The sequence below is a fragment of the Pyrgilauda ruficollis genome, unplaced genomic scaffold, assembly GCF_017590135.1.
Source record: "Pyrgilauda ruficollis isolate IOZ18807 unplaced genomic scaffold, ASM1759013v1 scaffold47, whole genome shotgun sequence".
NCBI classification, from domain to species: domain Eukaryota; kingdom Metazoa; phylum Chordata; class Aves; order Passeriformes; family Passeridae; genus Pyrgilauda; species Pyrgilauda ruficollis.
The window spans coordinates 5,606,602-5,632,538 of record NW_024526266.1 but is presented as its reverse complement, the minus strand read 5'-3'; the positions used below and the strand labels follow the sequence as shown (position 1 = coordinate 5,632,538).

At 53.0% G+C, this 25,937-nt stretch overlaps 2 protein-coding genes across 3 annotated transcripts; both read right to left on the bottom strand.

Moving 5' to 3' along the window:
* Positions 1-2,041: 2,041 nt before the first annotated feature.
* UAP1 (UDP-N-acetylglucosamine pyrophosphorylase 1) lies at positions 2,042-9,394 on the bottom strand. Of its 2 annotated transcripts, XM_041479085.1 has the most exons (10): positions 9,083-9,394; positions 8,802-9,006; positions 7,979-8,154; positions 7,584-7,756; positions 6,290-6,483; positions 5,780-5,923; positions 5,240-5,428; positions 4,758-4,805; positions 2,822-2,888; positions 2,042-2,598 (listed from the first exon to the last, which is right to left on the bottom strand). In XM_041479085.1, the coding sequence occupies exons 1-10, from the start codon at positions 9,387-9,389 to the stop codon at positions 2,506-2,508; spliced, it is 1,596 nt and encodes a 531-aa protein (XP_041335019.1). In that variant the 5' UTR covers positions 9,390-9,394; the 3' UTR covers positions 2,042-2,505. The 2 variants fall into 2 exon arrangements, with proteins under 2 accessions (XP_041335019.1, XP_041335020.1); XM_041479086.1 differs by lacking the exon at positions 4,758-4,805.
* An 891-nt stretch (positions 9,395-10,285) lies between these two features.
* On the bottom strand, positions 10,286-25,732 carry UHMK1 (U2AF homology motif kinase 1). Its single transcript, XM_041478951.1, has 8 exons — positions 25,333-25,732; positions 24,022-24,314; positions 21,116-21,307; positions 20,253-20,347; positions 19,221-19,297; positions 15,787-15,885; positions 14,843-14,931; positions 10,286-14,377 (listed from the first exon to the last, which is right to left on the bottom strand). Exons 1-8 carry the CDS (start codon positions 25,622-25,624, stop codon positions 14,231-14,233), a joined length of 1,284 nt encoding a protein of 427 aa, XP_041334885.1. The 5' UTR covers positions 25,625-25,732; the 3' UTR covers positions 10,286-14,230.
* Positions 25,733-25,937: the final 205 nt, after the last annotated feature.

Below are 25,937 nucleotides of genomic sequence, written 5' to 3'. Positions count from 1 at the left end.
GAACTTCCCCGGGCTGATGCAAGATGCCTCTGGGAGCTCTCTCGCATTCTGCAGATTCCTGGGAGCCGGCCAGAAATCCCACAATCCTACATCTTGCACATTTGGTTTCAATTAGGGAGCGGAGAAGGGGAGCCAGTCAGCGATCCGGGCTGGCGTTTCGGCAGAGGTTATTTTCCTCGGCCCGAGGGAATGTGCGCAGAGCTATAATTTACAGCAAAACCCATTCATAGCTCAAGAGAAAAAAATAAAAAAGTCCCCGTGGCCAGCAAGGGAACTTAAAGCAATAGGCAACGTTTCACTTTCCAGTGCTTGCCTCGTGGCTGTGGCACGGCACACCCGTCCTGGATCCTCCTCCTGCGCTGTGGGGCCGGGTGGGACAGCCCCAAAATGTGGGTGATGGGGACACTCCACAAGACCCCAGAACTGGCCCAGAGGGTCCCACATAGGCTGCCCCTCTCCGGGCCCCTGGGGGAATGATTTGGGACTCCTGCATGGGCACACGTGGCCAGGACGGCAGCCAAAGGACCAGCCTGGCTCAGGGCACGGGCTCAGTGCTCCAGCTCCCCGAGCTCCACGCAGAGCTGGTGGTTTGACATCATTTCCAGGCACTAGCCTGGCACGGCGGCCACTGGCTATGCAACGAGGCAGGGAGAAAATAATAATAATACTACTAATGCTAATAATAATGGGCTCACATTAGTTTTCGTGCAACATCAAAAACCACAATTAAAGAACTTTTTAAAAAAAGTTTTTAGACTGTTTTGGCTGTTTGGCATGTGAATTCCATGCTCACATTATGGGAAGGAAATAGCACCCCTGGCAGCAGGCCACCAACTCCCTAAAAAGCTTTCCTGTCCAACTAGACACCCCAAAGCCCCAGGGCTGTAGCCTTGCTCCTAAAACTCTTTGGCAGCATGAAATCTCCAGATAAACCAACTGAATCAGGCAGGGGAAGCCACCCACTGCTTCCAGCAGACCCTGGTGATCCTTGTCAGTGCCACCAGAGAGGGGCTGCAGCGCCAGCTGAGCCGGCACTGCCCAGGGTGACAGAGGCAGAGCACAGCTTCCCCTGGGCTGGCAGGGAGCAGGTCTGAGCAGTGCCCTCTGTGCTGCTCCAGATCAGCTGGCAGGGAGAAGCACAGGCTGCCCTACGTGCACAGCAGCACAAACACCAGCCAGCTCTGCTCCACTCCCCTCCTGCTACCTGGAATTGCTGCTCAAATAACTTGGCAGCAGCCAGCACCCTGGCACTCTGTCCCAGGACCTAATGCAAAGGTAGTGGTCTGCAAAGCCCAAAGGCTTGGCCACGCACAGCCCAGCCAGCCTGTGGTGAGCCAGCAGGAGACACAGCACCAGCCAGGACCCCCCACACTGCCCTGGTGGCCCAGGCACAGTGCCTGGGGAACCAAGTGCTTGGCTGAGCCTGGGATGCCCAGTGCCACCTTTGTGCCTGGCGGGCACATGGCGACTTCCCCCAGAGGGAATGGTTTGGGTCCCATTCCCAGGCCTGCCATGGGGCAGTAAGGGAAAATCCCTCCCCAGGCAGCCATGGGGCAGTAAGAGGCTGTGACCACATCAGGATCAGGAGAGGAGCTGGCCAAGCTCTACATCCTTCTTCCCAAACAGGAGTGGGGGCAACACAGCTGTTCTGCCCCAGGCAGTCAGGACACAACACTTCTCAACAGTGGGCTCATGTAGGAGCCAGAGCCCCTCCAGGAAAAGCAGAGGGCACATGGTGGAGGGCTCAGTGCCAGGCTGATTTCACCCTGAGCACTCCAGCAGTGCAGCACACCTGCCTGTTCCTACCTGCTCAAGGCTGGCCACTGTTCTGTGGCAGAAATGTAAGAGGGTACAACTCTCTGCTTCCTCCAGGAACACCCCAAATGAGCACTGCAGGCTAGAGGCCCTGTCTGCAGCCACTCCAGACAGCCACCCTTGCTGCATTGAACAGAGCACTTTGCATGATGCAGTCAGCTCTCTACTCCATGAGCCTCTTGGTGCAAAGTCATTGTCACTCAAACACCACCAGAAGACAAACAGGAGCGACTCAAGAGTTTAATTGTGTGCTTCCAGTTGTGCAATATACAAAGGATGACCAAAAGGGGGACATGGGCAATGGCAAGGACCCTATTTAAAAAAAAACACAGTCATGTGGATTTAAGAAAAATAAAAATTCTAGATTAAACCCAGCCCCATATAATAAAAATCCCCTCTCTGCATGTACAATGACTATTACTATACACACATTTAAAAATAAATGCCCACAGCCTGGAGTGCAAAGGGCAGCACCACAGCTGTGTTTTGTGGCAGGGGAATCTATAGTGTTTGGTTTTTAAATTAAAATATAAATAGAAGCATACAACATGCCAAGAACCGAGTGGGTCAAATCCTCCTCTGCACAGGGCTGGAGCAAGCAGGAGCAGTCCCTGCTAGGCCCAGCTATCAACCTTCATGTGCCCCAGTTCCTGGAGGGATGGGCAGCCCTGCCTGGGCACCAAGCTGCCACTACATCCCGTTCTTCACCAGCTCGTGGATCCCATCCTCGTCAATGATCAGAGGTGTGCGGAACTCTCGGTCCTTCACGAACTTCTCCAGGCCCTGAGGGAATGAGACGTGGCTCATCAGGAACATACTGCACATCACCTGCCCTGCTGAGCTGCCTCCGCTCCCCTCCTGTGCTGGCAACCTGGGGGGCACTGCCCCAAAAAGCCCCCCAGTGAGTTACAGTCACCTGTGTGGCTTGTCCCTCATGTATGTGCCCTGCCAGCCCAGTCCATCCGCCTGGGGCTGGGCCCCTGAGCTCTGCAGGGCCAGTACTCACTTCTCCTCCATAGGAGACAAGGGGAGAAATTTCACACTGGATTGGCAGGTCATTTGCATCCTTCAAGCTGCAAAGGAAAATATTCAGTCAGGAGAGTTAGGTACAGCCTGGGGGGACAGATAGGGCCCAACATTTGCCAAGGCCAGGCGGAGGGTCAGGGGCTGTCCGGGGCCCACACAGACCCCACCAGCGCACAGCTGCCCTGGGTTAGTGAAGCCTTGCGCGCTCTCCACAGAGGTGCCAGCTAAAGTTTAGATACCACCAGCGACTGAAAGGGAAAAGAGCTTTAGATGGGGCTTTCATGATGCCTTTCCATGTGTGTAACTACAGCAGTGCCTGTGCCATCAGCCCCGCTATTTTTGATGCTGCATGGAAACAAGTCACCCATTCCTTCTCCTGCAGCCCTGGGGTGATGTGAGATGCACTCCCAGAGCACCTTCCCATAAAGCAAGAGGTCTTGCTTTAAGCCCTCTCTAGCTTAAAGCACAACCTGAGGACACAGGGTAAGCCCTTCTGCTCATTCAGAAACACTCCCTGCAGCACTGTCTGCTCCTCCTGCCTTTGCCTGTTAGACCAACTATCTTGGCTCCTCTCCTCTGCCTGTGAGATGGAGCTGGTGAGCAAAATGTCAGAACCACACCAGTGCTGCCCACTGCAGCAGCACTGCTGGGCAGGAGCCTGTGTGGGGTCCCTGACCCTGCTCCTGCTGCCACCAGCCTTCATAGGACACGCTTGGATGATCCCTGGATCCAGCTGGCATGTAAATGTGGGGGTGCAGCTGTGTGGACCCAACAAGCAGCCATGGCAACAGCACCCCTGGGTGCTGGCCCTTCCCAGCCAGTGGCCCCAGCAGCCAGGCAGACATGGCAGGATGCCATCTGTGACAATGCTCCCTTCACTCAGGTCAAAGCTCCTTCCTCTGCTACGCAGTCACTCAGCCCCCTCCTGTCGCAGGTGTCAGTAAATAAAACTCACCCATCCCAACCCACACTGGTATTTACCTTGAGTGTTAGATTCAAGATAGTAGTTAAAAAAAAAAAAAATTGGCATTAACTGGTAATGAAGGGTAAATGTGGGACAAAGTGCAGCCTTTCTCCTGCATGTTAACTAGTGTGATGGCTTAGTCATAAGCCTGAAAACACCTGGAGTCTGGAATTAAAAGAGATAAAACAGCTGTATTCCACCAGAAAGTACCTGAGGATAAAGCTTCTGAAAGAGGGGAAGAGAACAAGATTGCTTACTCTGTGAGTCATTTACACTCACCAGCTCCAAGTCCCAGCATGCCTGTGCCTACAGAACATAACGAAAGAGTTAAAACTTCCCTGTGTATTCCCGTAAACTTTCAAGCACTGAGCCAGGGGCTTTCCCTAGTGTCACACTCTGGATCTTCCAAACTCAAGAGCTGGAGTCACACAAAGCCCAGCTGGCTGCTGTGCTCAGATTCACGCGTGCTACATCAAAGCCTGCGTGATGTTTGCTTCATGTTTTTAATCCCGTTTTGGTCTGCCTGGACGCCTGGCGGACATCGGGAGATGGCAGCCATCCCCAGCTCTAGGACCGGCTGGGACCAGTCCCTGCCGTGCCGTGACAAACAGGGGAGTGGCATCAAAGGACATGTCAGGGTGTTTGCCAACAGCACCCTGCCTGTGGGGTGACCTTTGGGGGCTGCGTGCAGTCAGCATCAGGCTGCTGCCGTTCTGCATCTGTACCAACAGCATGAGCCCCATCCAGTTATCCCTGCGGAAAGGAGCCCAGCAGGGAGCAGAGCTGCCTGCGCCCGCCACCATGAGAAGCGGCATCCCCTGTCCCCAGGGGTGACATGCCCCACCGCCCACATGCGCACCCCACCCCGTTAGCCTGGCACGCCGCTCCGCCTGCAGCCCGTTAGTCCCTAAGCACAGCCCCGCCACCATGCACCTGGGACATGGATAGTTACTTGTCATTGACATCTGCTGGGCTGGCAGCTGACCCTCCGTTTGTGATGCTACATGGGAATAAACAAGGGTTAGCAAGGGAGGAAAAACAGCAAAACGAGTCTGGGGTCTACTGATCCCTAAAGAGGGTGGTGGGAGGTCTCGTGGTTGAGGGATGTGTTGCTGCCAGCCTGGCTGCTGCATGGACCTGCTGGCGTGCTCTGTTTTTAGGGAGCCACTTCCTCCCTGCAGAGGTGACCTTGGCTGTGCAATGGAGGCTGGCAGGATTCAGTTCATAGGTGCTGAATTGAGAAGGAAAGCTGCTGCTGACTGAGCACCACTCCTGTTGTCACCACAGAGCTCACACCCAGCTCTGCTCCACAGATCACCCAGGAGAGGGGACTCAAAGCTGGCTGCTTCTGTGACACTGTTATCAGTGCTGGGATGGCCTTGTGCTTAATATCCAGCCCAAAAAAGAGCAGAAGTGACAGGAGAAGCAACTCACCGAGGGATGGCAGGGATGCGTGTGCCATTTTCATCCACAAAGTGCCCCCCTGCATTGAGAACCCAGCAGTGGTGCAGGGACATCAAGGCATGTCGGGCTGTGGTGGGGTTGTCCTTGCCATTCTGGCTGTCTGCGTTCTTCAGGGGAGAGAACTCATCCTCACGCAGCACCTCGTACACCACAAACTTCCTGCGGGAACACAGCATGGGAGGGTCAGGTTTGGAAACTGTGCCTGCTTCCCCTGCCAGGGTGACTGAGCTGGGCCCACAGCCCTCCCCCAGCCCACACCCACGGGCTGTTTTCACAGCCATGCAGGAGGGAGGGGAGGGCCTGGCCTGTAGGGTCAACAGATGTTCCTCTGGCACAGGAGCAGGGCTCAGCCCAGCAAGAGGCATGCAACACCCATGCCTCCAGCTGCCACCCTATCCTGGTTCCGGGGCATCGCCAGTGGGCACACCCTGGCATAACCCCAGAGGCTCTCAGAGCTTTCCCGGGAGAGCCAGCAGCCAGCCTGGACCCCATGGAGAGCAAAGGACATACTTGGAAAACTGGAAGATGTCGAAGACAAACTTCTCCATCTTAATCCCGTTGGGCTTCTCAGGTTGGACTAGCTGCCCTGTAGTGATGTCCACATGTGGGATCTTCTTCTCAGCCACGTGGTGCTGCAGCTGCGGTTCGTAAGTGCTGCAACGGGCCAAGACAGAGATGTCACTTGTCCGAGCAAGCCACATCCCCGGCTCAGACATGGCTGCAGCAGGATGGCTGCCCTGCTCTGACCCCAGCTGCCCAAGGCACAGGCTGCTCATCCCCACAGCAGCAGGAGACAGTCCCACATGCCTGCACCCTGGAAGCAGCATCCAGATATGGCCCAGAGAACCCTTAACTCAAGGAAGGGGCTGTGCAGACAGGTGGGGCTCGGACCAGCTCTGCACGGGCCTCATCCCAGCACGCCTGGAGCTCAACCAGCAGCAAGCAAGGCACAGCCAGCTCTGCTCAGCAGCAGCACTTCAGTGCCAACATTCCTGTTCTGGAGCTCCAGCAGGCCCTTACTTGACCACATCTTTCAGGAAGGCAGTGGAGAAGTAGTGGTTGGCGATGTTGCCTGCGTTGAAGAGCAGCCGCCCGTCCGGGCCGCGCCGCTGGGCAGTGGCCAGGGAGATCTCGCTGTACTCCACCACCTGGTACACGCCATCCACCCGGCACACCACGCCCACCGGCTCCGTGGGGTTGGTCTTCTCCACCACCTGCCCAAGGAAAGCACTGTCAGGGAAAGGCACCCAAAGCCCCACGCTTCAAACACACTCCCTTGGAAACAGAGGGTCCTACTTAGAAAGGCTTTTTCCTCTGCTGGGATGGTGATGCTGGAGCTCTCCCCTCCCAGGTGCTTCTGGCAGTGGGGATTAGAGGAGGCTTTGATGGCAGGGCTGGGTGACAGGTGTCAGACACACCCAGAGGGCACAGCAGGATGTGGCACCCAGCTAACGTGCAGCTGGCAGCAGGCATGGATATTTTTAGTCAGTTTGCTGTTCACAACCAGAAGGCTGCTGGCTCAGCAGAGCCATCCCCCTGACCTTCCTCTCCTCCTTGCACCTCACACACCTCCATCTGGGTTATGAGATACCCCAGCAAATCCCACTGCTGTCACCACAGAGCAGTGGCATGCAGGGGCGCAAGACTTTCTCCTTTCTGCATGCTAAGGTTTATTTTCTCTTTCTTTCATGCAGGCCAGGAGAAGAAACTGCCTTCCCTTTCTCAGCTTACCCTCTGAAAGCTGCAAGACCAGTAAGTCCTTTCACCTGTTTGCCAGAGCCGAGCCCAATGCAAACAAAACATTTGGCTGTCAGTCTTTAAGTAAAGCTTTAAGTGTGCAGTGTTCTATACACAAGACATGGGGCTGGGTTCCGTGTCAGCTGCACCCATGTCCTGGTCTGGTGCCCAGGATGTCAGGCTGGGGACACCTGGCAGCTTATGGCAAGGATCCTGTCTGCCTGTGCTAGCCACAGCCACCCAGAGAAGAGCTGCCCAGCATCTGAGTGTGTGCCAGGCAGCTACACAGGGCTCTCAAGCAGCCTCTTGACCCCAGGGGGACCTCCAAGCCCTGGGCTTGTTGGTGTCATATTCCTGTGCAAGGCAGAAGAGCAGTGCCATCCTCCAGGATGCCAGGGGCAGGCAAGACTGTGGCAGCACGTGTTACTTCACCAGTGAGCTCCAGGTACTTAGGTACCCCTCCTGGTTGTGGCAAGCCAGCAAACGAAGGGTGAAAAGTCAGGGAAGGCAGGCAAGGAGCAGCACAGACCCCACCCAGCTGTGCAGAAGCAGTGCCTGCCTACTCCCAAAACCATACCTTGGCCCCACAGTCTGCTCCCTTCTCCAAGCAGAACCCGATGAACCTGGGGTCAGCCACCTTCACCAGGATGTTGTCCACACAGTAGACATGGACACTCTGCACCCCCCTCCGCTCCATGTCGTCCATGATGCCGTGTGAGCCCAGGGCCCGGTACAGGCCCCCGTTGCCATCTGCAGAGGGAACGCCCCACTGTCTGTCAGCCACCCACGCTCATCCTCCTTCCCCACGGGCTGATGTGGAGGGTCATCAGCCCAGCCATACCCCACCCTGGTCCTCCCTGCCAGGGCAGACACAGACACCTCCCAGCCTGAGTCAGCCATGGGCCAGGTCACAGTGAAGACTGCAGTTCCAAAAGCTGCTCCTCAGCACCATGCCTCACCCCGGCCACCAACCTGGTGCCATAGCAATCTTGCCCTTCTCCTCCAGCAGGATTTTCCCATCGAATCCCAGGGCAGGCAGCATGCCCTGCTGGAAGAAGATTACATTCTCCTTCTTCAAGCCAAAATACCGATGTTTCTGGAAGAACTCCTTGGTGGACTCCATAGTGCGGCCACTTGTCATAATGTACCTGTTGCAGAGTAGAAGACACCCAATGAGCAGGGAGGAGAGGCAGGGTCTCACACCCCTCATTCCAAATGTGGAGAACACCCAGGACATGCCTCCCCTACTCCACACTTAGAAGGTGTGACCTGCTGTGAACCCCCCATTTTGACAAGCCAGCAAAGGGTTTCACCCTTCCTTGCAACACGTATCTCCAAAACCATACAACACCGTGCATGGGACACCCAGCTGCAGTGGCCAGCTCGTGCCTGGTGTACAAAGCACCTCAGCACCTCATCTCCCCACCCACCATGGCTGCTGTCCTGCATGGGGACATGAAAACCTTTCCCAAAGGGCCATAGGACTGAGTCTGACAATGTGGGACCTGTCAGTGCCACCCTGAGCCTTGAACCACTCACTCTAAGGGGCTATGCCCATTGCAAAGTGTTGACACCAACACAGGGGCTATGCCAGTCCATGGTCCTCGGGCTGCCAAGGGGCTCTGCACCAACCCAGCCTAACCTCGGGCTGCCAAAGGGAACTGCACCACCCCAGAAAACCGCGGGCTGCTGACACCGAGGGCTATGCCTATCTACAGGACCCTGATCCACCAGAGCCAGCCGGACCCCGCCGACACCACTCCACGAGCCCTGTCCCCCCGAGACCGGGAATCACCAGGGAATGTGGCAAGGAGTGCCGTGCTGCTCCTCCGCCATCTGCTGCAGTCGCCGCAGGCGCTGGGCCTGGAGGTGGAAGAGGGTCTTGCGGGAGGGCAGCCCCACGTCGCACATGCCCTTGGGGTAGGGGACGCCGAGGCGGGTGCCCTGCCCGCCGGCCAGCAGCAGCGCGGCCACGCGACTCCCCGCGATCTCCGCCAGCCCTGGGGGAGCAGACACGCGTGGGGCCCTCCGCGCCGGCTCCGCGCCGCGCCGAGCCCCGCCGCCCCGCGCACCTACCGCGGCTCTCCCAGCGCGGCACCAGCCCGCGGTCGCGGGAGGCGCTGCCCAGCACGTCCCGCGGCACCGGCTCCATGCGCGCGTCCAGCCCTGCTGAAGCCGCCGCTCCGCCGCCGTCCCCGCGAGCGCGGAGGAAGAACCGGTTGATCTCAGCCACGTCCATGCGGCACAGCTCGGTCGCAAGCGCCCGGCGGGCCGCGCCGTCCAGCTCAGGCCAGAAGCGCAGCACATGGTCCTGTCCGCCCGCCGCCAGCCGCTCCCGCAGCTCCTCCGCCGCCGCGTCCCCCTCAGCCGCCACCGCCTCCATCCCGCCCGCCGTCGCCGCGGGGCCGCCGCCGCCCGCCGCCGCCCTTTATAGCTCCCCGTTGGCCAATGGCCGGGGCCCGTGCCACGTGGTGCGCGCCGCTCACTCAATGGGCGCCGGGGGAGGGGCGGGACGGCCCGCCCCCCTCGCGGCGCCCCCGCCAATCGAAGCAGCCGCTGCTGCGCCGGCGGGGGCGCGCGCCGCTGGCTGCCATGGCAACGCGCGCCACGTCAGCGCGCGGCCGCGGCGGGATCGGCGGCGGGGAGAGGGGAGGGAAAAGCCCCAAATCCACCCCAAAATGCGCCGGCGAGGTCCCTGCGGAGGAGGAGTCAGCCCGGCCGGGCCCGGCAGCCTTGAGGCGTCAGCAGCGATGACACACGCACCAGCGCTGGTGCCGTCATCGGGGTCGCGTGGTACCCCCAGAATGACAGGACGCGCTGAACTGGAAGCGACCCTCAGGGACATCGAGTCCAGCTGCCGGCCCTGCACGGGGCACCCCCGGGAGCCGCACCCTGAGCTCCTGGAGCCCCTGGAGCTCTGCCCGGCTCGGTGCCGGGACGGGCCAGTGTCAGAGCGGGCTGCAGCCAAAAAACTGCTCACCCGCCGCCGCCTCGGCCCACGCGGGCCCCGGCAGCGGCCCCGGGCGTTGTGCAAGCCGCAGCTCTCCCGGGGACGTTCTGCCTCACCAGGCGGTTCGCCTGTGGACATCATCGTTCTGGGAACCCTCAAGCCAGCGCCAGGGTGGGGCGTGGGTAAGCGGGGCTGCCGCAGCAAGCCGAGCCCCGAGTGCCCGGGAGGGGACACGGTGCGCTCCGGCCACGCAGAGGCCACCCCGGCGTGTGGGGCTGGGGAGATTGCCCCGGGACGCTGAGGACAGCTAAGTGCGAGTACAACCAGAGGAATGTGAAGATTTTTATTAGTGTCTTAACAGGAGTTATAACAGGAGTATGGAAATTACAGGGTAAATCACTATTACTGCTTTACAGGGTAAAGCACAATTACTGGATGGAATGCAGTTGGCATGAATTGAAACGTATTCCAAGATGATTGCCTATACAGACACATGCTAAGGAGCATGGAGGAAGCAGAGTGGAGACAGCACATCCAGGCTCCGTGGAAACCCTTGCAGGGAGGGGGAACTCGATGGTACTTTGCAGGTGATACTTTGCATATTCCCTTCCAGCCACAGGAGAAAGGGGAAGATGTCCTGCTGCTGAGCCAACAGCTGTGGTGAAATTCCCCTCCTTCGATGAACTTACTTCGTTAAAGCCTAATAATAATGTTAACAGCCCCCTCCATCCCACGGTTCCCCGCCTCCAAGCTACGACCACCCCTCATTGGAACTGGAAGTTCTGACAGCCATGGTCTCCCAGCACAAACTCCAACAGTGCCATGGCCGGGTCCCAGTCCTGTCCCCCCAGACCGAGGCCCTGGTGAGCGGTGACAGAGAACTTGCTCAGCTACACGACATTTCAGTGTCCCACAAGAAGGGCACGCTGGACAACCACCTCGTACTGAAGCATCGTTTATTAATCACCTGTACCAAGCACACTGCTCAGCAATGGTGCGTGACGCGATACCACAACTGACATCGAACCCGAAGGGAGGCACGTGGTTACAGGATCCAGCACAGAGCAGCACGTGTACTGAACCCTCTGGAAAGAACCTGGCTACAGCACGGGGCTCAGGCTATGTTTGTTACGAGGCTGAAGACCAGTGAGAACAAAATTAGGAATAGAGCTAAGATTGGAGCTGACCTGTGCTTTGGCCAGTGATTTAAACAGCAGTTACCCTACAACTAGGGTAGGACTGTGTAGGTTGGTGCTACCCTGAGGGTTACTGCAGGGAGCAGCACAGACCAGGAAACCCAGCGAGCATCTGAGCGGAAAGCCTCAACACTTGTGCACCTCAAGCAAGCAGGAATCTGGAGATGAGGAAAGCCAGGCCCCCAGACACACCACAACAGGCGCCTTGGACCGAATCACCATGCATACTGCAGATACAATCTAGAGTTAAGGAACTCAAAGGTTTTAGCAGGGCTAAAACTTGTGCCAAGACACCAACAGGTCACTGAGACACCAAAGTGAGCTTCATCTTGATAGAATAAGTCTTTGAAGGCAGAGTGTGAGAAGTAACAATACAATGCTTCTAAACCTCCCTGCAGCCCACAGCCTGCAGAAGGGTGGATCCAGTGACAGGACAGAGAGCAATATCTTCAACTCTCACCAGGAGGAATATAAAGAAAAGCAGCTTTGGGGTTTTTTATCCAGCTCAGTGCTCAAGCCTGGTCAATGAACATCTGGAGAAAAATGTCTAGTAGCAGGAGTTTGCATCATGAGGATTTATTTAGTCTCTGTTAAAGAAGCTGAACAAAACCCCAGCCAAACTCTGGTGGGAAGAGCTGCCATGCTGCAGGAACAGGCTGTAGCTCCTTTCTGAAGATCAATCCTGGCACGGCTCTATCTTTAGATGAAAGAATTCTGACTGAAAAAGTCATGCTTGAAAGATGACAGAGCAGCTCACAGTCCTAGACAAATGCACGTGAGAACTTTGAACACATTTAAGTTCCACACCTGCATCCCAGCATCTCCCTGTCCCAGTGTTGCTGTAAGTGACAGACATCACACTCTGCACCCAGGGGAGCTCCCTGTGGCCCCACCTGGGCTGGCACTCAGCAGAGCAGGAGCTTTGGGCTGCTCCTGCCAGCTCAGTGCTGCTGACATGGCAGCATTCAACACGTGCATGTCTGCACCAAAGCGCTCCGATCCCTGGCTCAACCCCCAGGGACAGCACTAATGCAAGAGCTGAGAAAGTCAGCCAAGACCCAACCATACTTTAAACAGGGCTCTCCACACAGGAGAAACCCTCACCCAGTTACCATTCAATTCTTCCCAGACACTAAAAGGTGCTTCACTCACAGGACAGTTAAATTAAAAGCAATGAGTCACACACCCCACCTATGCAAAGGCTGCTGAACAGCTATGCACACCAAAGCAGCATCATTCCCAGAAAAATCTCATCAGCAAATCACACCTTAAAACTCATTGTGGAATTTTATTTTTTTCTTTTCCCTGGCAAGCCCACCATCTCAAAGGCAACAGAAGAATTCAGAGATTGGTCCTTTCTGAGGGAGTTTGGTAAGGGCCACAGTAGAAAGCACTATACACCAGCACAGAGAGCAACTCAGACTCATGAAATGCTACAGACATTGGATCTCCTGACACACCACACACAGGGCAAAAAATCAAGAGGAACTTTTTAAGTGCAGGATTCCATCAAGTCCAGCATCAGCAAGATGCAAACAGTAAACTGCAAGGTAATTCAGATATTCCAGGGAAGGTCAGGGATGGTTCTGGCAGCTGTCCGCAAGTATTTCATCTGGAGAAAAGAATTCAGGAAGGCTTTCCTCCTCACTAAAACTGGGCCAAGACCACAAGCCAGTCACACTGGTGACTCTCTAAACAGGGCTGTTTCACACTGTGCCCATCAGGAGCAGAGTGCCCACGCTGGAGGGAGAGGCTCTGCCGGGTGCATGGGTTTGGAAATCCCTGGCAAAGAGCCTCTGCCTGCCCCTTGGCAGCAGCTGACTGAAGCCACAGGAGCAGAGCGTGCTCTGGGGGAAGTGATGCTGCTCACCACAGTATCTTCCCCAAAGGCATGTGGCTGTTGTCCCTGACACTGTGAAAGACCTTCTCCTGGCCAGTCCAGCCTGATGACTGATTAAGCCCTTTCCCTACAGGATCTCAGATTGCCTCAAGCCCTTTTTGTAACCTTTGAAGGACCAAAAGTGTCAGTGCTTCTAATCTACAAGTCTTACTGGGTTAATGCAAAACCAAAACGCACAACACAGAAAAGCCAAGCGTGGGACCTACAGCAGACAAATATTTGTTCTTATAAGACTCCCAAGGCAGGAGTCCTGCTGTGACACAAAGAATACTGTGTGCTGCAGCACTCCTTTCCAAAAATATCACCGAAAGACGCTTACATATCACAGATCATTTGGCATCAGAGCTAGGGAGCATCAGGACCAGCACAGGCTACGTGCTAGAAAGATGAATCCACGTGGCGGGGTTTTCACATCTACTCAGGCTACAAAGTGCTTACAGGTTGTGTTGGAACTGAGGCTGGCACTGCTTTGACCACGTCTCCACCATCAGTCCCAGCCTACCCCAGGCATACAAGCAAGCTCAGCTCCCCACAGGCAGCATCATCCACATGTCACTGCCCAGCCCAGCATCAGCTGCGTGGCTCTGCTCAGGTCACGAGGACAGGGTAACCCCACAGGCTCAGCAGATCCAATTTCATTGCCTTCCTCTGCTCTATGCGAGGAGAAGACTCAAAAGTCCTCCTGGTTTAGAGAGGATGGTGTTTCTGCTTCTTTATTTATAACAGGTATCAACAAAAAGCAGGCAAGCCTTCCTCCTCCTCCAACACTGGAGAGGAGGATTTGGTTACAGGAAAGCTTAACAAAGAAATCCTCTCCCCGGAGCCAAGCCCAGCACTAAGGCTAAGAATCTGGTCTTGCTTCAAATCACTGAGAAGCCCTTGCCAGGATCTGCTCGGCCTCCGGGGCTCCCCCTGTCCCCACTCGTGCCCCCCAGATGCCCTCGGGCAGAGCCACACCCCCTGTAAATGAGCAAGCACAGCACACACACAGCGCTGAAAGCCTCCCGGCCTCCTCAGCACATCACAAAGCAGCAGTAAAGTTCCAAAGCCCATTCAAGTCCTTTGCACCTCTCCTTCACAGATGACTTGGAAGCAGGGCTAGGAAGCTCTTTTGCACATTCAGTTGTAAAACACGTGAGAAAGAGGAGCAAGACAACTCTCCTGATTGTTGCTACTGCCTACAGCAAGTTTTGGTACAGATATCCTCTCTTATAGGCACTCAGTGGGTAAAACGTAGCCACAACGAACTTGCCATCAAAAATCTTTCCAGTCAGCATTTTTTGGGCAGCTTTGGAATCACCAGCATTTGCATATTCAACAAAGACCTGAAAGAGAGAGAGAGAGGAGAAGTAGGACTTCCAGTGCACCATGCCACTCGCCCCCTTCCACCTCTGCAATGGGGGAAACCATTCCTAAACAGATTTTTTCCCCTCCACCCTTGGTTGAACAGAGAGCACTGGAGCTAAGAGTTGAATCTCTAAACTGGGATTTCATCTCCTGCTCCTCCATTTAGTAAGGTGGGAGAAAGTATGCTGGTGGTCTATACCCTCCACAGCTCCTCTCCCAGCCATTGGCTTCTCCTCTTCATTCCTTCTATTCATGCTAAAGCTGACTGGGCACCTCCCAGGTTAGGTAACCTTACATAACCAGGAAGGAACCTGTGCTGTCCTTCAAAACAGCCATTTATTTTTAGCACTGCCATCAGCCAGGAGATTTCCAGGCACTGAGCAGCAGTCCTGCAGCATGGAGTGTATGTAGGAACACACAGCTCCTTCCCCCCATTCACTTACTTGGCCTTTACCAGGATTCTCCTTTGGAATAAGCAAGGAAACCACTGGTCCGTATTTCTGACACTCCTCCTTTATGTCTTCCAGGATATCTGGGAAAGAAAAGAGCTGGCTGTCTTTCACTTTGCAAACTACGGTGAGCCAAGAAACAAGCGAAGGCGACATGAACACAGCCCGGACAACAAATATTCCTTTCCTCTCAATTTAAACTAAACAAGCACCAGGTGACACAGCAGAAGCTGACACTGATTGATGGCCATGTAATGAGATGGAAGTGTCTGAACTGAGGCTCAGGAACAGAGACCCACAGGCAGTGAACCTCCAGCAGCAGGTTCCAGTAGCTAAAACACTGGGGATTTAGGAGTGCCTGCTATGGCACTTGGAGGAGGGGAACTGAAGGAGCTGGCACAATCCCTTCTTTGTGTGAGCAGAACTCGGCCTTTCAGCTCGTGTCCCCAGAGCCCTCTCACTTGTGCTGCTCACGTGGACTTGACAGCACGCAGAAACACAAATCCCACCACCATGCCTGCCATCCACCACACTTTAGGAACTCCAGTGAGAAATTTTAGTTCTCTGCTGAGATCTTGAGTAAGTTCATCAGCAAATTTTTAAGGATCTGTGCTATTGGGCTTCCGAGTCCTGTACATATCCAGCAGAAGCTCAGAGCCACAGACACACTGTGAACTCGGTGGGCATCTAACCAAAGAAGAAAATAATTTTTTTTTTTAAATCTGGGATTCTTCAAGAATTCCCTACAAGCTCTGCTTTTTCTCTGTCTCAGTCTATTCTCTGTTGGTGCAGTTGACCCCTTGCAACCAAAGCTCAGCTGGGCAGCTCTGTTTGCTGTTCTTGTGCCTATTAATTGCTCTTGTTCTTGCTCTCACATCCCCAGAGCCACAGAAAACAAGGTCTGTAAGACAATATTGCTATATGGAAATTGCACCAACCTTCATATTCTTCTTCACACTGCAGAGAAGCATCACTTAGAACATTTAGCAGCCTCAGCACAGGTGTGGGGAGCATCACCAAGTCTTCAATATGGGGAGCTGTTTGACACCCACAGAATTAAAGAAACAAAGTCAATGTCAAAGGGGCAAAGAGGAAGTTGACTCAATACACATTGTGATACTCAAGCACTTACTGCTCTCTGTACTACAGTTTTGCTTCTCTCCACTATTAACTGCATTTATAGTCTGAATTCTCCATTTCCAGCCTATCTTTACCTGTGCACTGAGAGACTCTTCCAAAGGGTTCAGTGCACTCTGCAATTATTCTGTGGCTAGCATCTGAAATTGCTTTTCAAATTAAAGCTAGAATTGTGTCTACTTAGCCCAGTCTCAGAAACTGATGTGACCTCAAGAATTATGCTAGTTGAACAAACTACCCCATATATATGGAGATGTGAGAAGATCAAAGGAATATTCTGCAACTGCCTCTCCTGTCACTGCTCCCAGACAAGCTGAAAACAGGCTGGCCAGCTTCCCTAATTCCAATTCTTCAGCTCTACTACGGCATGAGCCTCAGATCTCCTTAGAATAGCTTTTAGTTCTTCCCTGAACACCACCTAAATCCTCCTCCCCCCAAAATCCAGCTGCAATCCACTGTTTTGAAGACCCCCATACTTAAGCTACTTAAACAATGCAATGCTGTAGAATCAGGCACGGCCCCAAGGTGTGTAAGCAGTATCCTTGAAGGACTTCACAGGAGCAGAAATAAAACCCTTTGGGTGCTGGGCATGGGACACTTGGCTCTAGAAAACAAGCAGCTCCAGGATGGTCTGGAACAGGGTAGCACAGATGCCACTGTGGGAGAAGGCAACAGCCAAGGAGAAAAGGCTAATGACAAGCTAGGAGAGTCACATTTGGAGGATAATCAGCCCTCCAGAAACCTAAAGCCACAGGGACTTCTGCAGGAAAAAAAGCTTGATTTCATGTTCCTGTACACTAGTGACAGGCCATTAATGAATTTAAGATATGGGCACCCAACTTGCAGTACTCGGAGAGTGTTGATGTGTTTGTCTTGGCAGCTACAACAGCTGAACATAAATAGCAGGATGTCACAGCTCTGCCACTTCACAGTGAGAGGGGAGAGAAAAGGGAAATGGCTTCATTTCTCCAGTCTGAGCCTTCTGACCATGCCTGCAAAGTGAGCTGTTATTTTCTACGAAATACTTTTCCCAGCTAAGCACACAATGCCTGTGAGGGAGCTGACAGTCAGATGTTGATCTCACAGTGCAGGAAGAGATGCAAGGCAAGCAGAGATGCTGTAAATCTCCTGCCTGTCATGGAAGAGCCCTTAGGAAAAGCTCAGAGTGTGGAAGGCCTTATCAGTAGAGATGATGCCCAGACAGTTCTCAGGGCAGCCCTTTGAAGAAAGGTGCTGTCTTCACATAACCAGGCATGTTCCAGCCCCTAGTGCACCACTAGGACTTCTTCCACAGGACTATTTGCAACCAAGACACATCAGATGAACTGAAGACTGAAAGAACATTTAAGTGTCACCATGGTCTTATATGCTACTCCTTTTATTTGCAGAATCATAGAATCCTTTAGGTTGGAAAAGAGCTTTTAAATTATGAACTCCAAGCTGGCATGGCCAAACCCACCACTAAACAATGTCCCCAGATGTGACACATCTACACATCATTTAATGGGCACAGTGACTCCACCACTTCTTTGGGCAGCCTGTTCCAATGTCTGGCAACCCTTTCCCTGAAGAAATTTTTCCTAACAACCAATCTAAACCTCCTCCAGGGCAACCAAAGGCTGTTTCTTCTTCTCCTGTCACTTGCTACCTGGGAGAAAAGACAGACACCAAAGTAAATCTGTCCTTCATTTCATATGTCTTTTTCCAGAGAGGGAGACAAACTAGCCCCTAGAACTGAGACACCTGGTCTTCTTGTACCCAAGTGACAAACACATTTCTGGCAATCCCCCTCTGCCCTAGGAGGTACTTTCTGCCCAGCTCCTCTGCAAATGCCAGGTGACACCAATCACACTGACAACACAGGAACGAACTTGATGAACTGGAAAGTCAGGACTTAGCTGTATATGACAAGGAAAGCTATTCTCAGCTGTCTTTGCTCTAAACAGAAAAGCTGTGTCCAAGTGAAAGGCAATGACTGGTCATTTTCTGACTTGCTGGGAAAGCAGCAGTAAATGCTTCTTTGTGCAGACAAGCATATGTGCAAGTCTGTCAAAGAAGCAGCAAAGAGAACTAAGAAAAATGGAAGCTCTTATAAAAACTCCAAGCACTAACCACAGAAGCACCTTCCTCAGTACAGTTAGAGGTCTGTGTGTTTAAAACCAGCCCAGAAAGCACTGCCAAGATACAATTCCCTCTGCTCTAAAGCAGTACTGGCTGCAAGGTTCAGCCATGGAAGGCAGCTTTGATTAGAACAGCTCCAGCTTCTGAGACACATGTGAAGTTTAGAAACAGGAATGAGTTTGTTACCTTTGCCTGACATACAGAAATATCAGTATCTAGAAGAAGCAATACTTAACAATCTTGCCTGCAAGGTGCACCAAGGAGCTTAAGAAAAGCAGGGCTAAGATTCAGGGGGAAATGCTAGCTCATCCTGAAGCATTAATTTATGCTTCAGAAAACCAGGATGCACAGCTCCTCCCTGGTGCTCTTGAAAGCAGACAAGCTCTGGAGAATGCTACTCAGTTGCATTTGGACCAGAAAACAGGGAAGGACACAAGCCTAAATAGGGACGTCTCAGCCCATCCTTGCTGACTGCCTGCAATGCACATGGGGAGGTCTTGAGGAAACACCACTATTTTGTTAAATCAAAGGGACAGCACTAGATGAAAGTGACAGTGACATCTGTCCATGATCTGCCCCACAGGTTACTGTAGGCCAGTCACTGCAGAAACAGGCTGCCACCACAAACCACTTTTGCAGAGGCAGCAGCAGATGCCACCATCAGCCCAGGCCCAAGGTGCTCACATTCCTGCTGATTTCTGAACTGGGAAACAGCTGGTGTAAGAAAAGCCATCCCCTCACCATAAATAGCACTGCACTCTTCAAATGCACCTCAACAGTCAGAATGTTAGGTAAATATCCTGGTTATTTCTGTGCCCTCAGATGAATGCTGCTACCAACACACTCTTGGGGGCAGAGTTTGATCAGAGTTCAGCTAGGAAAAAGTGACAGGCGGTGGGGCTGGAGTAGAGCAGCACTGGGAGCACAGGCATCACTCTGACCTCCCTCCTGTGACGCCACGGAGAGCTGGCAAGTGCCACAGAGGAGCAGCGACAAGGCCAGAGCAAGAAACAGTTAATTTAACAGTTAATTTAATTTAACAGTTAATTGCCCTCTGTGCTGCTTCCAGCACATGCTGAGAGAGTCCTGAGCAGGGGCCACAGCCACAGCTTACCAAAGGGAATGCTGAAGAATGGGCTGCATAAAGCCTTCTCAGCAGAGGCTCGTTTTCCTTGGTCACAATGAAGCATGCTGTAAGAGAAGACACCTTTATGTTCATGCATGTGACATTCCTGCACTGACACACTCCACTCAGGCTGGAAGCTGGCATAGAGGAACACCCTATCTTTGGGGTGCTTATGGCACAAGGAGAAGAGTGGGAAGCACATCTTGCAATTTGCAGCTGAAGCGCACCAGAAGGATCCCCTGAAAGCATTTTGCATAGATGGCAGAGCAAGCTTTCCTTCTTGATGTCTCTCAGCACCAAACAATGAAAATTGCTCACTTACAAATCTAAAAGGAGCACAGCATGTTCCAGCTCCACATCCTCAGGCCATTCATCCCACATTTCAAGCATACATGCAGTCTCATGAGAGTTATCACACTCCAAGGTGCTCCCATAGCTTTTCTCAAATGGGATTCAAAGCAGGTGAAAACCCAGAGCTTGCCTGAGAATACCCCTAACTTGGCTTTACCAGGGGCTCCCAATGCTATTTGTGCCAAGTTGTGTCTTCTTCCCTCTGTAGCCTCGGAGCACAGTCACAAGACAGTGAAAACAACCCCCTTGTCAGACTCCCCAGGAGAGTTGCAAAAGTGCCTTTGAATCTTGGCAGCAGTGGACAGCAGCACTTTCTGCCCCTTCTCTCATTTTTATGGTATCAATCCCCAAAAGCAGCAAAGTCTGCAGTTTTCTCCAAATGCAATCTCTCTGATGCAAGTGCAAAGCACTGAAACAGCAAATGATCAACATCATGACTGACGCTCTCTATGTGCTTACTCCAAATTGTGCCAAAATCAGAGGAACTGAAACATCTCTGCTAATGCTTGCACTTGTTACCAGCACAGTGGGAAATCAAAAAATTAAAAAAAAAAAAAAAATAAAATAAAGAAAAGAATGTGTTAGGTGCGGGCTCTAAGTTGCTAAGAGCAAGGCTTGACTTTACAGAGCACATCTTTAATTATCAAATTATCAAATATGCTGCAGTACCTTTTGATAAGGTCTCTGAGGTGATAAGCTGGAATGGCTGAATTAACCACCCCCTCACTGGCAAAGATGCGATCAATGATGGCAGAACTGTTTGTCTGGAAAGAAAAAGAAACAGTGATTAGAGAGGTAAAAACCAGACTGTGCAAAGCTTGCAATATGCCATCGTTTTCCAGAGTGGATGCAGAGGGCTGTGGTTCTCTGGGGTTTGGTGAGAGATCCCCAATGCCCAAGCCTCACATGTTAAACTAGCAGGCTCACATCAAATCTACTTTTTCCCACTTGCCAGCAAAAGCTGCAAGTTTCCACATGCAAGGAACTTTTCTGTTGCTGTGGAGATTCTGATGCTGAAAGGATACTCTGTCTGGGAAGAGGAGCACAAAAAGTTACTTCACACAGAACAGAGGACAGTCAGGTTCCAGGCTCACAATACAGAGCTTTCCTCTTGTTTTCTCAGGATACAGACTTACAAGAAGATCCCCAAATTACAGCTAACATTAAACTAAACCCAGCAAATAATTCCTTTGCCATTGTGCTGCTGAACTAGCTGACAGTCATCAGCTATTCATTTTATTCTTCTTCCTATGCCACAACTACAGCCAGCACACCTTGCCTACCAAATCTAGGCAAGACACAGACTCCAAACTCCTGGAACACTCCTATTTCAGGAACCTGAACACAAGGAGCATTCAGACAAGCCAGTCCCATGGGGCAGGTGGGTCTTTAAGGCTCAACAATCTTAATTCTCAAGACAATAGGATTAGATAAAGATCCTGGAAACACTACCTAGTTGCCAGGTGCTACCTCGCAAATCCAGATTATGAACAAGAAGCAGAAGGATTAATTTGGTGCAAGAACTGTCTCACCTTCCATTCCTGAGATTGGACTGTATGTTTCAGTTTCATTCCTGAGAACATTTCCAGTAAAACGATTCCCAGACTCCACAGATCCACAGCAGAGGTGCACTCCGTCTCACTCTGGAGCCCTGCCTGCGCCAGGCAGTTCTGCAGTTCTGCCTCTGGAGCCCGATACCCGTCTGTTTGAATATATTTCACATCCTACAGGAGACAAAACACAGGGGAAAAGTTGATTTTCCACACTCAGGTTCTCCACTCTATCCTTAAATCAGTTCTGATAGCCTTCAAAGGGTCCCCAAAATACTATTGCTAAATTGACAGAAAGCATTGTAGAGCCAGTTGTGCAAGGCAGGCAGTTCAGCTTCCTATACTGCTGTGCTGAGGGAAAACCAGGAGTGTCTGGAAGAAAAACATCTCCCAGCAAAACAGCACTAACATCTGACCACTGAAACACAGCACTGCTGGGAGGAAGGAGCTGGATGTCCCTGTGGACTGGCCCTTGAACCTCTCCTACATGCAGACGATGCTAGAAATTTTGGAATAAGGGTTGGACACCCCCAATACGCTCCCACATCGGCCGCCTGAGAGCACAGACAGCCCTGTGTGAGCAGTGAGCATCAGGAGCTGCTGCCATTGTTCAACTGCTGATGTTGTCTGGAAGCAGGCAGCTAAAATGCTCAGACAAGGAAATCATCAAAGGCACTTCCCATCAAAGGCACCTCTTCCATATCCCCTTGAAGCCTCAAGTGCTGCACAATCAGTACCTGCCCAGCTGCCGAGGCTGGCACAGTGAGAGGAAATGCCCGCATGCTGCCCGCTCCAAAGAAGTTAGGGAATTATAGAATCACACAAGTACTGGCTGGATGGGCTCCTCTGAAGGCTCCAGTCCAGTCTCCTGCTTTCAGGCAATACCCAATCAGTCAGCTGTGGCTTTGTCCAGCCAAGTCTTCTAAGTGTCCAAAGACAAACTGCACACTGGGTCTTTTTAACACGTGGGGGCTCATTTTAGACGCACTGATGCAACACAAAGAATGACAGAAGAATATGCAAGCCTATTTCCTCCTGGATAAGGCATAGGATTAGGAATTCTTACCACGAGAATATATTCAGACCAAGAATATGTGGTTCTGTGACTGAAAATAAAGTTTACAGAAGACATCTTCCAGCAACAGAGCTCAAAAGTGGTTTATGAACTTAAAAATGATACACAAACTGCTCGTCCTCGTCCCTCCTCCTATCAGTAGGGAGCAGAACCTCCAGCATGGCAATAGCAGCAACTTGGCAGGGCCCCAAACAACATTTAGAGATAGAGAAAACACTGTGATCAATGGCACCAGCAAAAAGAGAGAGAGGGAATTTCACTCCTACCACCTAAAGCATTTTGAGAGCTCTAAGTGGTTGAGACCTTGCTCTGTGTACAACCATTCCCTGCTAAACAGCAATGGCAGGAAATTTTGTGTAAGGATAAGTTGGCAGGGCTGTCATAAATAAAAGTAGCATGGTCTTTGACTCAGATAAGGAAATTATACATGTAGGCTGTGGCCCAAGTCAGGGGTGGGGACGGGATATTGGTACCTGGTGCACATTCAAAGCAAGGTCAGAAAACTCACCCATACAACCAGTGTGTTTTTGAGAAAGGACAAAGGAAACTCAGCCCAAAGAAAGCAGATTGCAAGAAACCATGGAAGCAAATAAAACACCCCATCAACTATTATGAGGCAACTCACATAGGAAGCAGCAAAACACAGACCTGAATTAAATAAAAATACCTGCTTTAGACACAGGACACCAAGAGTTTGTATTTTGCTGATAGACAGCAACAGATTACCACCAGAAACTCAGCCAAGAATGTGGGAGAACTGAAGACAACACGGAGGAGTTAAGAAGTCCAAATATTAAAAACAACTCCTGTACCAAAGAATTCAGAGACAGATCACCCACACAACCCTCTGATATTCACAATCAGTGGGCTGTGCTGTCAATACCAGGTAAACCAGTAAAAAAGTAAATAAATTTAAAACTGCTAAGTGGGTAAAGTGCATGGAATAAGGACAAACCAGGACACTGTAGGAAGGCACAGAAAAAACTACCATCTATCACCCACTGACTAAAGGCAAGTGTGCTACAAGGTTACCTGATGGAAAAGCTGTATTAAGACTCCTCACAGGTCACTACTGAGAGAGGGAGAAGTGAAAGGAAGATCTATCAAGCCAACAGCAGAACCTCCTGAGGCTCTCTGCTTCCATCAGAAGCCATGGAAGAGAGTAAAATGGGCAAAGACAAACAACTCAGTATCACCAAAACAAAAGTGACAGCAAGAAGACTGAGCAGGAGACGAGCAAATGGGACAAAGAGTAGAACAGGCAGAAATTGTCTGTGTCAGTAAAGAACAGATACTGCCCACTCAGGACCAGACCATGGACTTTTTATACATGTGGGAAAGAAACATCCAGATTTCCCAAGGAAGGGAGGCTGCTGAAGATAGGGTGAAAGTAAAGGCAAGCACAAGGACACTGCCAGAGACAACACACTTGGCTAGGGAGGCTGATGGCAAAGCCTGGATTACTATGACACACGGTAAGGGATGATAAAAGGGAATTCTACATTTCTGGGTGCTCCCACTCATGTGACCACATAAAAACTAGCAAACTTTCCAGGAAGCTGAGATGCCACTTTTCTCAGTGCATAATTAACATTGGAAATTGTAGCACAAAGGCTAAGACATCAACAGAAACCAGAGACATGCAAGCAGAATGGAAACACAGCTTCAGTGTCTGGGGCAGACATAATTTCAGCCTTTGCAGTTAACCCTCAGCACCAGCTCAGCTCCTGCTCTGATCAGGTCACTTGGAAAACATCACAGAGCCACGCAACAACACAGAGACATCTTGCCTCAAGAGTAGCACATTCCAAACCTGATTCCCCTCTTTGAAGCTAAGTCCAAAGTCAATGAGCTTAAAGCACTCCTCCTCTGCGCTCCACAGGATGTTGCGTGGCTTGAGGTCTGCGTGCACATAGCCTTTGTGGTGCAGGAAAGCCAGGGCTTCCAGGACATCTCGGGCACAGTGCTGGATCATCCACATGGAGCAGCCCTGGTTGCTGGAGTGCAGCAGCAGCTCGGACACGCTGATGTCCAGCAGCTCCAGCAGCAGACAGCGAGACGGCCCATTGGCAGAGTAGTGGTTGGTGAACACGCCATAGAGCGTCACTACAATGAGACACAGGGACAGGCATCGGTCACGAGCACGCAGCCAGCACCTTCCACTGCTCCACACCACAAAAGCTGTGGCAGGCAGCTCAGATGCTTTTAACGGGTGATGTTCAGAGAGATGGAGAACCAGGGAAGAAAGAAGAAGCAAGGGAAAAGCAGTCACTTCACCCCACGAGCTTCAGAGGACAGGCTGGTCTTACAACACTCCCCAGGCTCTGCTAAAGTGACAGGGCTGAGCACTCCTGCTCAGAAGGTCAGTCTCTGGGACATGGATAAGCACATCCCAGTGGGCAAACAGGACACAGTGCCACTCTTTAGAGACCTGTCAATCTCACCCCACAACAGACAAACTTTGCAAAGTCAGAACCCAGGTGCTGTCTGGGTGTCCAGGCACACTATGGCATTGAAAAGCATCTCACGCTGACAAAAAAATCAGTGGTTGGTGAACGTTGGCATTTCCAGCAATCACCTGTGACACACAGGCTTCCTCCCTTCCCAGGTTCATTCCCACCCAGGAAGGCAGCCCTCGAGCTGTAGCACAGTGGGAACACACCGTCCCACGGCTGTCCCACAGGGAACCCAGTCCTTGCTGGTGCTCTGGCACGCTGCCCAAAGGAGGACTCTGGGGTGCCCTGCCTGCAGGGACCCGCTCTGCCCATCTCTCCTGCCCACCCTGGGGATGTCACCTGCAGAGCTCCCACTCAGGGAAGGGGTGGGATACCCAGGAGCACCCACTGCAGGGAAGCTGCTTTGGGGTGTCCAGGCTAGGGTCCCTCAAATCTACCCACCCAGGGGTGCAAATCCGAGGGGCACACTGGCCTGTATTGGGGGCGAGGCTGCCTGTATTCCCAAAGGAGTTGGGAGTTCCCTTCTTGGCTGGGAGAGTGGTCTGGAGACACCGGTTTGGCAGGGGGAGACTGCCCTGGGGGGTGCTCTAGGGACAAGGGGTGCCCGAGCAGGGGTGTTTGGGGTCGGGGGGCAGGGCTGCCGGGGTGCGGTGCGGGGGTGCCGTTACCGATGTTGCGGTGCCCGCGGAGCTGCTCGAGCGCGGCGCGCTCCTTGCGGAACCCGTACTCGGCGCAGTCGGCGGCGGGCGGGCGGGCGCCGGGGCGGCGAGCGGGTCCGGGCCGCTGCCCCGGGGGCGGAACGAACTCCTTGACGGCGCCGGGGGGGGCCCGGGGGTCCCCGCAGCAGCGCACCCGGTACACCGAGGCCGAGGAGCCGCTGCCCAGCGGCGCCTGCACCTCCCACAGCCGGCCCAGCGCCTCCAGCAGCGGCGGCGCCGCTCCCCACGCGCACCCCGACATGGCGCCGTCTCGCCTCACATCGCCGTCCCGCCGCCGCCGCGCCGCTGCCCCGGCACCGGCACCAGCCCCTGCCGCCGCCGCGCTCCGGCCGCCATGACACCGGAAACGGGGCGGCACGGCGGCGGCACCGCCCTCGGCGGGGCGGGGCCCTCGGTACCCCCGGGTGCGGTGCTCTGTGCCCCCGTACGGGCGGGCTCCAGCGCCCCCAGCACTCCCGGCGGTCGCACGCCCTCAGCCCAGACACCAGCCCGGGCTTCCGTCGGGGTCCCGCCTCCCCAGTACCCCCTAAGCCCGGGCACCGGCGGGCTCCCAT

Bases quoted from the DNA above. Each gene is read 5' to 3' on its own strand.
- UAP1 (XM_041479085.1), bottom strand. From the start codon at position 9,389: ATGGAGGCGGTGGCGGCTGAGGGGGACGCGGCGGCGGAGGAGCTGCGG. The intron at 2,889-4,757 runs GTAACTATCCAT...TTTCCTTTGCAG, and splicing joins CCAGCAGATGTCAATGACAA to CTTGAAGGATGCAAATGACC. The intron at 2,599-2,821 runs GTGAGTACTGGC...TCATTCCCTCAG, and splicing joins TTGTCTCCTATGGAGGAGAA to GGCCTGGAGAAGTTCGTGAA.
- UHMK1 (XM_041478951.1), bottom strand. From the start codon at position 25,624: ATGTCGGGGTGCGCGTGGGGAGCGGCGCCGCCGCTGCTGGAGGCGCTG. The intron at 19,298-20,252 runs GTACTGCAGCAT...CTTCTCTTACAG, and splicing joins CTCAGAGACCTTATCAAAAG to CATGCTTCATTGTGACCAAG. The intron at 14,932-15,786 runs GTTGGTGCAATT...TTTCTTTCCCAG, and splicing joins GTGTGAAGAAGAATATGAAG to ATATCCTGGAAGACATAAAG.